At 40.7% G+C, this 16,833-nt stretch overlaps 1 protein-coding gene across 3 annotated transcripts in view; it reads right to left on the bottom strand.

Moving 5' to 3' along the window:
- Positions 1–16,833, bottom strand: part of bsnb (bassoon (presynaptic cytomatrix protein) b) — a 122,825-nt gene that overhangs the window by 15,169 nt on the left and 90,823 nt on the right. For 2 of the 3 annotated variants that reach the window (XM_038279856.1, XM_038279855.1), the window contains exons 4-5: positions 12,444–13,220; positions 3,063–9,341 (exon numbers count right to left, since the gene is read on the bottom strand). In XM_038279856.1, coding sequence (XP_038135784.1) covers positions 3,063–9,341; positions 12,444–13,220 — 7,056 coding nt within the window. The remainder of the gene's footprint in view (positions 1–3,062; positions 9,342–12,443; positions 13,221–16,833) is intronic. The other variant, XM_038279857.1, reaches the window with a different exon arrangement.

Below are 16,833 nucleotides of genomic sequence, written 5' to 3'. Positions count from 1 at the left end.
GTATATCTGTCATGATGCATATAACCTAAGTTGTTTCTTATACGTTTCTTGCACAACTTTTGTTTAATTATTTTGTTTTTAAAATACACAAAAAAGAACCAGGATTTAAAATCAAACTATATGGCAATAAAGTGCAATATGCCCAATCAGAATAAAGTATTCCAAAAGGAAAAAAATATCAAGAATAGTTCAGCAAGATAAAGCATTAATTCCAAAGATTTCATTTCCATTAGCTAATTCACTCCTAAAACATCCACATGTGTTGGTTTTTTACACATATCTGGAAATTGCATGCAGATAGGATCGAATTCTCTACATGAAACGATAAAAATGCAAAATAAATCTAAGTCAATTTATTACTTACAAAATATAAATGTTAAGTAGATCCAGGATGATTTTGTGAAGCATTATCCAAAAGAGCCATGGTATAAAAAACTAAGATTCTAAATTGTAATTAAAAATGTGAAGACTTATTTCGGTCGTAGAGGAGAGTAGAGTTAATTCACTTTGCCCAGCTGCTAACAATCATACAGAGAACAAAGCAGAGCCCGAATTTCTTCCCATTGTGTGTCCTTCAGGCATCACTTTAGGGGTTTTCCAGATATAAAAAGCATTGCATGAACACAGAATGTGAGAGAATAACAGACTGAGAAAGTAAAGGAGGAAGATGAAGGAGTAAATAGAGGGATGAGAGGCGTTTATTGCATGGCCAGATGCCTGTATGAGAACATTCTGTTTCCTCCTCTTCGGTGCTACATATGCTGTGATTATGTACCTACATTAATGTGAATGAAGATGTTTATTAATCTTCATGTTTGTAAGTGACCTTTAAAGCACAGATCAGAAATATTCATACCCCATCTTTATATGCTTCATGCTACAGCTATGAATTCAGTTTTATGTTCAACATAATGCAGTGCAAAATTCTGAAGGGAAAATAAACTGAGGGTTGCTATTGATTCTTTTACAAATAAAATCTGTTCTATTTAGCTCCGGGGTCGGCAACCCGCAGCTCCGGAGCCACATGCGGCTCTTTAGCGTCCCCCTTGCGACTCCCTGGAGCTTTTTCACAAATTTATCAAAATCGATTTTTTATTTGTTTGTTTGTTTTAATATGGCGTGTAGGAGGTCAAACACACATTTATTAGGTTTTCCAATGCTGTAAACATTTATATAATAAAAAACATTTAAAAATTATTTGTGTCATTGCCATAGAGATCAGTGGTCATAACTTGCAACCAGCGTGGCGCGGTGCCAGGCAAACAAAGCTGCAGTTGTGTCTCGGACCATGGATTACAAAGGGAAAAAAGGAAGATAGCTGATGAGAAAAGAGGATTCAAGAATGTAGCGAAACATATGCTTTCATTATCAATGCAGAAGGATTGCCTGCATTTGCTTTGTAATAAGAGGTTGGCGAAAAATAAAACGAAAAATTTGGAAAGGTATTTCCAGGGAAGGCTAAAGATGCAGCCGACCACCGAGGTTGGAGTGAGAGAAAAAGAGCGATTGCAGAACTTCTGGAAAAATTAGGGAAGCGATAGATAAGATAAGATAGGATAAGATAGATTTAAGAAGTGGATTGCATCTCTAAACTCCACTACTGATGGTAGTTTTGTTGCAAGGATGGAAAACCATCCATAGATCCAACGGGTAGTGCTCTGATGCAGCTATGGGAACTCCTAAAAATATAAATCACACCAAGGAATAATAGTGATGGAGGATGTGGGATTTCAGGGATAGAGAGTACTGCTGACGGATGTCAGTTCCTGCTTGGTTCCTCATGACTCAATCAACTCCTCCCAACAGAAACACGTCCACCATAGAAAGATTCCTTTATTGTGTTTATATATTTCATCAATGCAACAAAACTTAAACTGCATGGTGAAGGGCGATGAAGCGGTGCACGATGGGAGCGTTCACTGCCTGTCCATCACCTCATGTTGCTATGTGACATTTGCCCCAGGATAAACATATAATCATGAAAGCTAATTATATATTTAAGCCCACATAGTCCTTTTCTATAGTGGGATAATACACTTAGAGCCCGGGTTGCCATAAGAGACTTATATAAGACTTTTACATTTTTGTGGCGGCAGACTGATTTATCTTTTGTTTTTTTGGTCCAATATGGCTTTTTGAGCAGTTTGGGTTGCCGACCCCTGGTTTAGCTCCATCCATTAACTCAGAGCAGCTCCCCTGTCTTAAGAAAAGCAACCAAACAGCCTGAGGCTGCCACTAATAGGTTTTATAAAACTAGGATTTTGGATGTATTTGCTTTACGTACTACATGACTTATAGCAAACTGCAAGTAGAATGTTTTTTTGTCTTGTTACACTACAATGGAGACCAAATGTGCGAAAGTTTTCCACTCTTTCCCACATGAACTGTGAACCTCTGCACCTTTTTCAAATTTACTTGATTCTCTTATTAATGTACTCCTTGCCCAGACTGTCATTTTAAGCAGACAGCCTGCTTTGGTAGGTCTGCAGTTAAAGCATTAAATACAATTTTAGATGATAGATTGAAAAACACTTTCTGATATTGTTAAAATTTGGAATATTTTATTGTAAACAATTCTGGCTTTAAATTTCTCCATAACTAACTCCATTACCTTTCTTGTCTGTTTCTTAAACTCTGTAAACTGTTTTAATAATTAATGTTCTTTATAAACCACCTAGGCCTTCATAGAGCCAGTGTACTTTGCTGAAGCAAAATTACTATATACACTTCAGCTCTATTCAGTGGTTATGGCCTTTCTGAATTAAGCTGGTTAACAATAGATTTTATTTAGGGTATCAGAGTAAGGAAACTTTATACAAATTAATGTAACAGTACACACATAAACTCCCAGTGTAATCCATTGAAATAGTGGGATGTAATGAGACAAGATGCTCAAGGCTTATGTTTCTGCTATATACCCAAAGGTATGTATATGAGCCTTAATCTAATCCCTTTTTTCTCTTATAAATGCTTATTTAACTGAATTCAAAACATTTCAACAGACATAATTCAAAAATATATGCTTAATAAATAATTTGTAAATAAAAATGTTTATTCTGTACCTGACTGTTGGAAAGCACTTGATGATACGGGGAGAACCGGTTCTTGGCAGGATCCTCTGATGTTGGGCTGAGAGGTTTAGGATCTGACATGGAGCGCTGCACACTTTTTATGGGCCTTGGCAAAGACTGATGACGTTGCGGAGATTCTGCAGTGAAGGCCTTCTGTTGGGGTGTGACATGGGCCTTGTTAAGCTTCTCCTGGGAGGCAAAAGTTGTCTCCAACATCCGATGAGGAGACAATGGAGAAACTGGGGAGTACAGTACTTGGGGAAATTTTGGGGGTTGGCGAGATGAAGACTCATTTTGTTGCTGATGATAGCTGATTTCCAAGGGATCTGGTTTCCTCCTTTCAAACTTTGCCACTCCTTGGAGTCTAGGGGAAGCTGTGTCACATGAATTACCACCTACTATATGAAGACTTGTCGAGTATGGGCTAATAGTTGTGGGGACACTCAGCTTTGGGGTGACTACCCCCTGAGAATGTGACTCTGGTTCCGTCTGGCAGGCTAGACTCTCTCCTTTGTGAGTTCTTTCTGGAGCCGCTATATAATGCAACAGGTCAACTTTTGAGGTCTCTGCCATGGTAATGTGAATTGCAGGTGAAACTCTGCTGAGTAGGTCGGACTCTGTTTGACATGATGAGTCATTAGTGGTCTGAATAGCTATACTTGCAGAAACTACCTTGGAGGAGCCATCAGATTTTGTATCAGCACTAGATTCACTGTGCTTGGACACACGAGACCGTCTACGCCTCACTGGTTGTTGTTCCCATTCTCCCTGGTCTTCCTCATCAGTCTGTACACTGCAGTCTGCAATACGCCTTGTTCTCCTTCGCCTATTCAAGTACCTTTCCTCACCATCCTCATCATCTGTTTGCACACAGCTATCTATAATTCTTTTGGCAGACTCTTCCTCTGAGCCATCCCTCAACCGAGGCATGGAATTCTGCTTTTTCATCATTTTAGAATCGCTTTGCTTGTCACTGCTTCTTAAAGACATTTCTGACGTGGAGCTATGAATTGGTCGAGCAGCCATGACTGCTTGGACAACCTGTCCATCTTGCCAAAACTGCACACTCTGTCCATCTTGCTGAAGGACTCTACCAGTCTGATCACAGATTATAAATCCTTGAGGGGCCCCTGATCCAACAACTACCCCTTGGATGGCACTCTGGGCTGATGTTGCTGCAGCCACTGCTGCAGCTGATGCAGCAGCAGCCTCAGCAGCTGCAGCTGCTGCCACTGCTTCAACTGCTGCTGTCTTTTGCCTTTTCTGCTCCTCTAATTGCTGCTGAAGCTGTTGTTGTAGAGTCTGAATTTGTTCAAGCTGCATTCTTTGCTGGGCTAACTGTTCTCTTTGCATTATCAGTTGGGTCTCCCTCTCAGCTTGCTGTTGCTGGAGAACTTGATGTTTGATTGTCTGCAGTTCTTGAATTTCCCGTTGAACAAGCAGTTGTTCTTTTTCTCTGTGACGTTGAAGCTCCATTCGATCTCTTTCTAACTCCTCTTGCAGTCGCAACTGCCTCAGTTTTTCTAATTCAACCCGCTCTCTCTCTAGCTGCAGCAGTTGCTCTTGTTGTTGATTGAGTTTTTCCTCTTCCTTGTTTTTTTGCACATCAGTTGGAGAGGATAGTTTGGAGCTTGATGTCTGAGTAGTTTCAGCTTGTGTCTGGCCCTGAGACAGAACTACTGATTGAGACTGACAAGGCTGTTGTGTTTGAGGTTGGGTTTGAGTCAATGATAAAGGTTCCATCTGTGTAGGTAATTGCTGTGTCTGCATTTGAGCTTGTAATTGTTGGGCAGTCAAAGGTTGGCCTTGAGCTTGAGAAGGAGAAGCAATACTTTGCGATGTTAATTTATAACGTTCTATTTGCTGTTCGCCTGTGGTTTTTATACTAGCTGCAGATATACTTTGCGTAATTGAGTGTGCTGCAGGTTGGGTTGGTGGAATAGTGGCAGTTGTTGGTCCTGGTGTTGTTGTTAAAGGCTTCCCAAGGTATACTGCAGTTTCCTGTTGGGAGCTGGTTAAGTCAGCAACACTTCCTGTTGGTGTGACAGATGTAGGATACTGGTTTGGAGTGGGGTATGAATATGTTCCCTGTGTGGAGAGAGGCATTCTGGGAGACATTTGAGGCAATCTGGTAAGACTAGCCAAAGGTACTGCAGTTACACCTGTAGGATAGGGCCTGTAAATTCCCCTTGGCATGGGACGAATTACTGGGCCAGGCTGTGTAGTAATTGGCAAGGTTGAAGCAATGGGAGTATTTATAGTAGAATAAATCATTCCATCACCGCCTCTCATAGAAGTTGGGTACAAGGCACGTATACTTGCCTGTCTTGCATTAATTAAATTTGTTAGGGCTTGGCCATTCACAGCTTGTCTACTATCTGGTCCATAAAGCAAATTTGCCCTTATTGATGCTAAGCTTTGCTGGAGATTTAATCTGGCTAAAGGTCCACCTCTTGCAGCCCCATATGCTGCCAGTTCAGCATTATTTCCATAACGGCTTCCATACTGGTCTACAGTGTTAAGGGCTGCACACATACGACTGATCTCTCTAGCAGTTGTTGCACTATACTGAGCAAGATTAGAGTCCTGTGATCCTGTGAGATCACGTGAACCACTGGCATGATCAGAGTTAATATTTGACATGGAGCCATATCTACGAATAGGTAATGAAGGGCCTGTAAAATCGCCCTGTTGTCGTAAGTCTGTGTAAGATCCATACTGTGCTCCCATGCCCAGGTGTCCACCATGATAACCTTGATTCATACTGCTGAGGTCTACAGCCAGACCACCCTGGAAATTATTCTGGTAGGTACCAGCATCACTCATCGAAGGCAGATTAGTATCAGACATAGACGATTGTAATCTACCTGAAGAGGCTATAGCTGGTGGATATAGTTTGTGTTCCTCTTGTGTAACTTGAGACTTATGTTGTGATTGTTGCTGCTGGCTAACAATGTATTGTGGTGGTTGAGGAGGATGTGCTGCTTGAGAAGCTTCAGTGCAGGGATTTTTATCTGACAGCCCTGCCGTCTGTTTCTGAGAGAATGTCCCTGAACAGGTACCAGCAAAGGGCAATTTGTAAACAACATCACAACAAACTGCTTGGCTTTCTTGTTTTAGTTGTCCAGTTAAATCTAAAACCTGAGGAGGAGGTGGTGGTGCAGGGGTCTGCTCTTCTTGCTTAACTAGTTGAGTCACTACGGCATGTTTTGAAGCGTTACTCTCATCAAGTTGTACCATCATTATATGCGGTTTTCCTGTTGATAGATTTATAACAGTTGGCTTATTTTTTAGCTCTAAGGCAACTCCACCATACATTTCAAGGGATACATTAGAAGCGAGAGTCCCAGACGCTGATGGTGGCGCAAGAGGAGAAACTCTAGGTATGGTACTAGCTGTCACCACAGGTTGGTCACTGCTTGTTTGGGAAACTACAATGTCTTTTTTTACTAACAGTGGCTGTACTTGATTGGCTAAATTGTAACGAGCAAAAGAGGACTGCTGTTGATGCTGTTGGAGCTGCTGTTCCAGAAGCTGTTGCTGCTGCAAGAGTTTTTGCTGCTGTAATTGCAGTTGCTGCTGCTGTATGCCCAGATTTTCCAGACAGGCATCAATTTTGGGTATGGATGGATCAGTAACTGGTGTTTTACTTTGGGTTAAACAAACAGCTGATCCTACACCCTGACCTAGATCCACACGGTTCTGTAACGGGTCTCCATATACAACAGGTTGTTTCGGTTGAGATATGAACATTGACCCTGCAACTGTTACACTCACTGTTGTTGGTGTTGATACAGAAACATGTGGCTGCTCCTGTGCATTGAGATTCATAATAAGAGGCTGCACTGCTGTGTGTCTGGTGGATGACTGCTCTGTTCCTAAAGAGTATCTTCTTGTGTCAGAGGCAAGAGATGTTAGATCCATTCCTTGATCTGTCATAATAATTGGAGCAGGTCTTAATGGAGCTCTCAGATCCACAACATTTGTACTTTGCTGGGTAAGACTTTGTCCCACAACCTTTGAAGCACGGCTTTGTGTGCTTGTAATCCCAGCACTCACACCAACATTTACTTTTTCTATATTCTGCCCAATTTGTGAAGATTGCTTTTGCTGTTGATATGAATGCAGCTGAGGTGATGTTGGAGAGGTTGTTGGAGGGGGTTGTGAGCCATACAAGGTTTTACAACTGGCCTCTGTTGGTGACGATATGGGGGAAGTGGATGAATTCACAGTAATTGGCTTGCCAGGGCTGGGCTTTTCAGAGCCTAGTGTTATGACCATCACAGGTGAATCTTGGGATGACTGCTGTCGTACAAGACGAGGTGACATTGTTCTTTGAGGTACCTGTGAACCATGGGACGCCGGAGCTGTTGTCGCACCAGAGGGCAAGGTTGGTAGCTGCCTGTTGCTACCGCTAGTCGGTCGAACAGATGTTGGATGTGTTGGACTTCGTGTTGGGGAAGTAGTTGGAGAGACTGGGGGGCTGGGTCCTTTAAAAAGTGAAAAGACCTTGGAGGTCAATGAGGATGATCCAGGATCAGGTACTGCTTGAGTTGGCCTCTGGGACCCAGCTCTGTTGCTACTAGGCACTGGACCTCCAGTCTGACGACCTGAGGCTGCCTGAGTAATTTGACCTTTGGTGGTGGCAACTCCAACAACTCCTTCAATTTTGGCACTCTGTGTCATCATTCTGTTTTGTGTTTCTTTAGACAGATGCTGTGTAGCATGCATGCCTCCTATTCTTGAGTCACTGCCTGATGTTGAAAAGGACAAGGGGGCAGTAACTTGTGTTGGGCTTGAGCCAGGTGTTAGGGATGTTCCAGCATCAAGATGATGACCACTATCTGGCTGAGAGGCACCTTTTTGTCCATGCTTCTGCATGAGTTGTGCCTTCCTCATCATCTCTTCATAAACTTCCTCTGCACTCTTTAAGGTTTTGTCAGATGGTAACATTGTTTTCTCTGTTGGTGAGTAGAGGGATGTGAAGGTTGGAAGGTTAAATTCATTTCCTGATTTGTAAAGCTTTCCACCAATCATCTCAAAACCTTCTGCTTCTGAGTCCATGGAAGGTGAGTATTCAGAACAGGATGATCTATGGAGCTCCTCCATCTCTGCAGCTTGTCTCAACTCCTCTGTAGGTGATGCATCCTCAATAGGGGAAAGATTACTGGGTGGAGTTTTGGATCGTTCTCTGCGCCTTTGTGCCCGCAGCTCTTCTTTATCTCTTTTTGTTTTTCGAGCAGTACTTCGAATTCTCTGTTGTTCCAGATCTCTCATCTGCTCTTGTTCTCTAAGCAGTTCCTCTTCTTCTCGGAGCTCATCTTCCTCAGAGGAGTCTTCAATTGTGGGAAGCAGAGGGCCGTGGGACCGATGTCGAGCCTTCCTTTGCTGTTTTGCTTCTTCAAGCCTTGCTCTTCTACTAGGGCTGCTGTCACTGTCATCCTCCATAGATGACACAGAGGTCGGTGATGTTCCAGAAGTGTAGCTGGGAGTGGTGGCAGGAAGGGTGGATGAATAATCGCCCTTGGATCTTTCTTCTGGTGAACCAGTCAAACTCTCCATTTCAAGCTCAGGTTCTCGAAGGTCATGCTCATTACTGAGTTCAATGTCTCGGTTGTAGCTGTTGGTGTTATTTAGCTCAATAGTCTTAAAACGGCGAAGGCCTCCTGCCACAACAACATCCTCTTCTTCATTTGCCTTAAAAGAACCTTCAGATATCTTTTTGTCTTCTTCAAAACTATTTGACTGATGAGATAGTCGCCTCCTCTCTTTACCTGAATCTCCACTAGTTTTCTTTTTTGTTTTCTGGTTTCCATATTCTTCTAATTCTTCTTCATCAGCACTCATCTCCATAATCTGCCGTCTCATATATTCTTCATCAGTTAAATCTTTATGGGACTTTTTTTGTCTTATTGGCAAGGGTGACAGACCACTTTCACTGCTGTCTTCCACATAATCATGGCGAAGTTTACAACTTAGATCATCCTCTGATTCATCCCTTAGTGCTTCCTCATCAGGAATGTGTTCTTTCTCTTGCCCCACAGAAAGGGAATGTGGTCTATGCTTTGCATCTGTAGCAGTCTTTGATTCAAACAGAGGCTTCATAGTGCTCTCTAATTTTTTGATGTCTGAAGGAATGGAAACACCTCTTTCATTAAGCTTGATTTCCCCTTCCTGGATCTGACCTGTTATCTCCCCTTGTGAGCTGGAGATCCCATCTGAAGAGTATCCAGTGTCACTTAAGCTCTGTGTACTTGATTTATTTGAGTCCTAAAGAAAGAGAGAAATGGAGGATATGAGAAGCTGACAGAGACCTACACAATTTACTGATACAAGGTATATTAAAGGCCTCATTGCATATCACGTGTCACTATTTCATCCTGGTTATCAGAGTTGACATTTTTTGATCATTTTCAGGTGATTGCAGGTAACATTTTTTCTTTACATTGATTACAGATGAAATAGTCTTTAATGGTAGGCTATTAGAGAGTTATTACATAAAAAAAAAAAACCTTGACGAGGTATTTTAACACTTTAGAATAAAATCAACCCAAACATTTACTTTGTGTTTTATGTAAATTTAAAAAAAGATTTTTTTAAAACATTTCAGAAAATGTATCTAATAAGTTCATATAAGTGACTACAATGTTTCAACAATTTGGACAATTTAGCATTAATTTGGGTTGAGTTTTACCTTTTGTGTTACGTGCATACAAATGAAAAACATGACATTGACAAAGAGTGAATACAACAGACAGTTTAACATACAAACATCTACAGACAAATGTAATTTGTTTACATGCTTCTTTGCCATCTTTGTTGCATTCTCCATTGCATTCTTCGACCCGTTGAAGAATAAAAAACATGCTCAGAATGCTTAAAATGTCATTAGGTGGTTTCACTTTACACACAAAGCTTGCAATTTATTTGACAAAAAGAAAGAGATTGACGAATAAAACAAAGAAAAGAGGTACGTTCGCAGAAAATGAGAATTGGCCATTGAGGCAACGATAAAGACCAACAGAATGAAGAAAAAGATCAAAGTGATTTTACATTGATGATGTTGGTAATGATGATGATATGATGACGACTGTTTTGAATGAAAAGTAATTAAGATTGTAATTAGTTTATGAGGCTAAAGGCATATGTATTGGTGGGATTTGGTTTGGTGATATCTGATGATATCATGATTAATAAACAAAAAGATCCCATCAGTAAATTATTATAAGTGATTTGACACCTACTCTGAAGATCATAGATAATATGTACCTTTTTATCAGCCTATCAAATACTACTTTTTTTAAGTTTAACTTTATACTGTACTTTTGTTTTACATTAATGGCGCTATACCTGATTCTGCACAGTTTTAAACCATTAGTGAGGAGAAAAGTATAGTTTGAAATGTAAGGTTCACCGCTAACCTCCTACCATTGAGAAACTTTCCTCCCACTCTGTGTGCAGGTGAAAACCCGTACACAACTCTTAATGAAAATATTGAAAAGATACCTGTCTAGGAGAACTAGAGCCAGTCTCGAGTTCAGATTTAGTACGAGGCAGTCCCAAAAAGCTCTTAACCTCAAGTAGACTGGTCCGAGATTTACACAAGCTTTGGCCTTATCATGTTATTTTTGGCATTTCATTTATCTCTTTTCTTCCTCTGTTTTGACCCTTTTTGGTTCTTTTGTTGTATATGCAGAGACAGGTACATGTCAGCTAGGGGTTGGCCGCCATTTCTTAGTGAATACAGGTGCAGGTGCTTGAAGACTCCACTACTTATTGCGAAATGCTATTAGTGGCTGATTAGAAACAGGAAGCTCTACAGAATGAACTCCATTGGCAGAGAAAACTAAACTTACCAAACTGTTAAACTTAGCAGCCAAAGCTACAAATGTCTGAACTCCTGAATATGTGCAGTTAATAAATTTAATAACTGTATTTTAATGAAATGACCTCTTCTGCCACACAGTATACCATGTAAAAGCATTTTTCAAAGATTTAATCAAATCTGGTGCAAAGAGTTTCAGATCTCAATCCATGCAGTAAACTTCTTTTTATTCTATCACTAAAGCACAAAGTTAAATATCACTGCTTTGAGCCCCGTTGGCCACGTAACTCCTCCTCAACTGTGCGGTGCCTGTGCCATCTTTGTTGTTAGTCACCGCTGTCAGGTAGCGACAGTCTATGGTGACAGCGGGCTGATGTGACAGCAAATCCCATAATGCTTTGTGAGGAGAGCTTTCCGTACAATATATCTGCCTCTTCTGAGGCTTTTCTTTTCTTCTCATACACTTTGTAAAAACTTTTTCTCTTACAACCCTTGGCCATTTTCAAAGAAAGTGCGCATGCACAGATAAAGACAGCTAACAGGGCGAGCAAGTAACACGGCCCATACATAAACACATCACCAGAATGACTGACAATAAGGAGGACCACTTATTTTTATTATCCACCCAGAAATATAATATTGTCCTCTCTGCGTTGGATACTAATCCCAGGAACATAAATCATACCACACAGGCGGTCATGTTATTAGTCAGTGACAAGGGTCTTCAACTTCAGTACTCAAGAGCCACTATCCAGTAACTTTTAGATATAGCCATTCCCTGAAATGCTTGGATTAAATGGATAAATGAAACTAAATATGGGTTCTACATAAGCTTGGTAATGAGCCATTATTAAATTCCAATGGTAAGGAACATGAACGCATCTGAACATTGCAGGATAGTAGTTCTCAAAGGCTGTTGAAGACCCTTGGCTCTATAAGAAGTTGAATGCTCTTAGATCTACATACATTTAATTTCTATGTTCCTGAGATCTTATTTCCTCTGGGACCAATTTAACAAATAACTGAGATGAGCAGAAATTGATGGTTCTTGAAAGTTTTTACTGTAAATGTTATGGCTTACTAAAGCTTTCCATTAAATTTCAACGATTATCTCATCCTTCTAGGTCAGTCATTTTTCTGTTATAATCATAGCCTTTTGATTTTACCTTTTGGTTTTTTTTTAAATGTAGAATTTTGCTTTTTCATTTATTTGATGCATAACTTGTACAGTCTTTTTACAATACATAAATTTTTTTTGTTACTTATGATCCTTTATTTTCCAGTGAAACAGCTTATACTACCTTGAATGTGAAAGTGCTACACAAATAAACTTCCCTCACTTAAAAAAAAATATTATGTGGAAATTGAAAGAATGGCTGTGATAAAATAAATTCAATAAAGAAAATACATACAATAAAGTAAATGGAAAAACAACATTAAGATTCTGAAAAATGGAACCAGATATTTCAATGGAGCAACGTAAATTGAAATGGTGAATTCAGTAACAGGTGTAACAGGTGAAGGCAAGGAAGTTGCAGGTAGCTCACTTCATGGTGTCTTGACTTCTTGTCTTCTTCAGCTATCTTGTTCTCTTGTGGGGAAGTCACAGTCTCTGACAATGTCTTCTTAGTTGAGACTTTTGCATCTTCTTTCAGAGATTTAGATGCGACTTTAGTCTTCTCCTGGCTTTGCGGTTGTTTGCGGGCCTGGTTGTTACCTGTGGGTTTAGACTGAGTAGGAACTTTTGAAGGAGTAGGAGCCTTGGTAGTGTTAGGAGCAGCTTTACCAGGACCAGATGAAGCCTTAGTACCAGGGGGATGAGAAGGGCCCTTAGTCTGAGCAGAGGGCTGAGCAGATCCTTTTGCCTGAGTCGGCCCTTTGGCCTGACTTGGGCCCTTCACTTGGTTAGCAGGCAGTGTCGGGGCCTTAGTTTGAGCATGTGCCTGGCTTGGACCTTTACTCTGAGCTGGCCCCTTATTCTGTGTTGAGGGCTGTGTTTGACTCTTTGCTTGGGAGGGTGGATGAACTAAACCTTTAGTTTGAGATGGGGTTTGGCTGAGCCCTTTCAATTGAGGAGCAGGCCCAGCCTGTTTCACATTAGAGGGGGGGCCACTTACTTGGGGACCCGCAGACTTCTGTTGTTGAGGACCTGCAGACCTAGGTCCTAAAACTTGAGTGGAAGCTTTCTGCTGAGGTGTTTGTTGTTTGGATGGAGCAGGTGCCCGAGGAGATCCCATAGAGGGGGCCACAGGAGTTGGAATATCACCCAAGCTTCCTGACAGAGCGCGCTGTGTTTGGCAGTTTAAGCAGAGCCATTCTTTCTTCTGAAAAAGAAGAACATTAAATATCAATAGGAGTCACAATTAACAACCATAGTTTAACAATTTTTAATTTCAACAGAAGTGAAGAAATGGAACTGATAAAAACAGGTTCCATCTGCTGCCATCAAGTAAGTAGTGACTGAAATTTTTATCAAGTCTTTAAAAATAGCTGGGGTTTAATCAGATTGGATGTGAACAGATACATTCCCAAGTATTGCCACAGATTTAAGACCGAACTTTGACTTAGCCTTTCTAACAAATTAAAATGCTTTTATCTTAATCAGGGCTGGAGAAAAACAACTGCAGTATTTTTAAAATCATGGGATCACCATGTGGGTTACAGTAAATCCACATTTGCATAGCTTTAATTGTTTTCCATTGTTATGGGCAGTGGTTTTAATTTTTCCTTATTGGATTTGGTAAGCTTTATTGTTATGGATATAAAAACGAGTCATAACACAAAAAGGATTAGAAGTCTTTTTAGTTTTACATTTACTACTACATAGTCAGAACCACATTAACACAAACTTTGCTTTTGAAATAAAACTGATATATTAAGAAAAGGCCAGCTCACTTAAAATTATGTGCTAATGATCTAGCTCTAAAAACTATAAAATTATTATTTTAAGACATACTGTAAAACATTATCACAGTAATCTGTTATTCCCAAGGAACAAACTGGCAAAACAGTACTAACATCCAAAGCTACAAACTGAATCAAGTTGTCTGTTTTTGGAGGTGAATTTCTGTTCATTCCAGAGATTACATATCATTTTCAAAGGATGACAATTCTTACAGCAATTTCTATTTTACACAATAACCATAAATAAAAGAATTACTAAGTATCCTGAGCTACAATTATTCCTATCAATACTTGAGAGAATTAATACCCAAAGTCCCGAAATTATTTGTGATGGGGGCTTCAAGGGCAGTACAAGCCAGTTTAACTAACTGAATGCAGTACTGGCATGGAGAGAGTAAATGCATGGTACTTGAAATACATGTGTCTACCAAATGTGGCAATAAAGCAATCCCTTGCAATTTTAAAGTTAACAGTACTAATGTGATTCAGTGCTCCTCTAGTTTCTTGATTGATATCTGCACTTATATGTCACAGATGTTAATAGAAACTGGTGGTACAAGAGCACAGAAGTGTTAGGGTGGTAAATGAATGCAAATGTTGTTGCTCTGCAGTACCAAGGACTCAGAAGGACCTATTCTCAACAACTAAGTACTTGCAAGCCTGTCCAAACAAGGCCTTTCATCTCTTGAAGAAGACTTAATCTTTTGACAACATTAAGAACTCTCAACAGGGTACACAGAGAAAGTACACAGTGTGCATACAGATGATCATGCCTGTAGTAGGCTGTAACAATCACAACACCTTTGAAAGAGCTTTCAGCAAACTCCCTTGCTTCTTAAAGCAGGGATCTGTCCTTCACACTCATACTCAGCAAGTCTCAAGTTAGACCATGGTTATAGATTCTGACACTGCTAAAACTACAGAACAAAACCCATCAGTGGCAGGATTTTAGCATAAGCAGATTCAATATCAGGTCAACAACAGATCGATAAAATCTCTAGCTGTAAAAACAGTTCTATTGCATGCAATGGTGCCATGTTAGTAGCAATGCCCTCTGTTAATGATAATCGTCTGTGTCTCAGGCCTGATAATGGAGTGTCAGTGTGTCACAGACTCGTTCTACATAACAAATAATCCTCATAAAATTCTCCACTGCTGATTACCATCTTGTCAGTAACTCATGTATTTTATTGCTATCACATTCTAGAGGCATGAATACAGACGATTTTACAACAGGCCTTCTCTGTAGCAAAAGAGCATTTTTATTGCAGTGCAAGGATCCAAGGTGCCAAAGAAAGCAGCAAATACAACTAAAACTAATACTATATTCATTCAACAAGAGAGAGAGATAGCTTTTAAAAATGATACCCTATCATAGAGCAGAGAATTAAGGTGGGACAATATTCAGAAAGGACCATCCCAATATCACCAATATCACAGCAGGAATCTCAGTGTATAGGTTTGGCCTTTAGATTGAGTTTGCAGTAATAGCAACCCAACTGTCTTTATTCACCAAATCCTAAGTCTGATCAAACACTGATCAGAGGAAGTTTCCACCCTTTCTCTGCACTCTCCTTAAGGAATGGTAGATTAAATCATGAGAGTACCCATCAACCAAGTCGTATTACCCTCACCAGCCACTTTATTAGGTACACCTGTCCAACTGCTCGTTAACACTTAATTTCTAAGCAGCCAATCACATGGCGGCAACTCAGTGCATTTAGGCATGTAGACATGGTCAAGACAAACTTCTGCCATTCAAACCGAGCATCAGTATGGGGAAGAAAGGTGATTTGAGTGACTTTGAACGTGGCATGATTGTTGGTGCCAGAAGGGCTGGTCTGAGTATTTCAGAAACTAGTGATCTACTGGGATTTTCACGCACAACCATCTCTAGGGTTTACAGAGAATGGTCCGAAAAAGAAAAATCATCCAATGAGCGGCAGTTCTGTGGGCGGAAATGCCTTGTTGATGCCAAAGGTCAGAGGAGAATGGCCAGACTGGTTCAAGCTGATAGAAGGGCAACAGTGACTCAAATAACCACCCGTTACAACCAAGGTGGGCAGAAGAGCATCTCTGAACGTACAGTCTGTCGAACTTTGAGGCAGATGGGCTACAGCAGCAGAAGACCACACCGGGTGCCATTCCTTTCAGCTAAGAACAGGAAACTGAGGCTACAATTTGCACAAGCTCATCGAAATTGGACAATAGAAGATTGAAAAAACTTTGTCTGGTCTGATGAGTCTCGATTTCTGCTGCGACATTCGAATGGTAGGGTCAAAATTTGGCGTCTACAACATGAAAGCATGGATCCATCCTGCCTTGAATCAACGGTTCAGGCTGGTGGTGGTGGTGTCATGGTGTGGGGAATATTTTCTTGGCACCCTTTGGGCCCCTTGGTACCAATTGAGCATCGTTGCAACGCCACAGCCTACCTGAATATTGTTGCTGACCATGTCCATCCCTTTATGACCACAATGTACCCAACTTCTGATGGCTACTTTCAGCTGGATAATGCGCCATGTCATAAAGCTGGAATCATCTCAGACTGGTTTCTTGAACATGACAATGAGTTCACTGTACTCAAATGGCCTCCACAGTCACCAGATCTCAATCCAATAGAGCATCTTTGGGATGTGGTGGAACGGGAGATTCGCATCGTGGATGTGCAGCCGACAAATCTGCGGCAACTGTGTGATGCCATCATGTCAATATGGACCAAATTCCCTGAGGAATGCTTCCAGCACTTTGTTGAATCTATGCCACGAAGAATTGAGGCAGTTCTGAAGGCAAAAGGGGGTCCAACCCGTTACTAGCATGGGGTACCTAATAAAGTGGCCGGTGAGTGTACATGTGAGGGGTGGCAGATAAATCTAAAGGGATTGGAAGGAAGGATGGGAAGGGTAGAGGAAACTCTAAACATCTCTGTTTGGCAAAAAAACCCAAAAATACCCAAAAGAACACCATACCCACACTGATGCATGGTGGCTGCATTATGTTACTGGAAAAAATTTCTTCAAATGAAACCTATCT

The sequence above is a fragment of the Cyprinodon tularosa genome, unplaced genomic scaffold (genome assembly GCF_016077235.1).
Source record: "Cyprinodon tularosa strain WSP-4 unplaced genomic scaffold, ASM1607723v1 ctg154, whole genome shotgun sequence".
Classification (NCBI taxonomy): Eukaryota; Metazoa; Chordata; class Actinopteri; order Cyprinodontiformes; family Cyprinodontidae; genus Cyprinodon; species Cyprinodon tularosa.
Note: the sequence above shows the minus strand (reverse complement) of the source record. Positions and strands in the feature narration are given on the sequence as shown.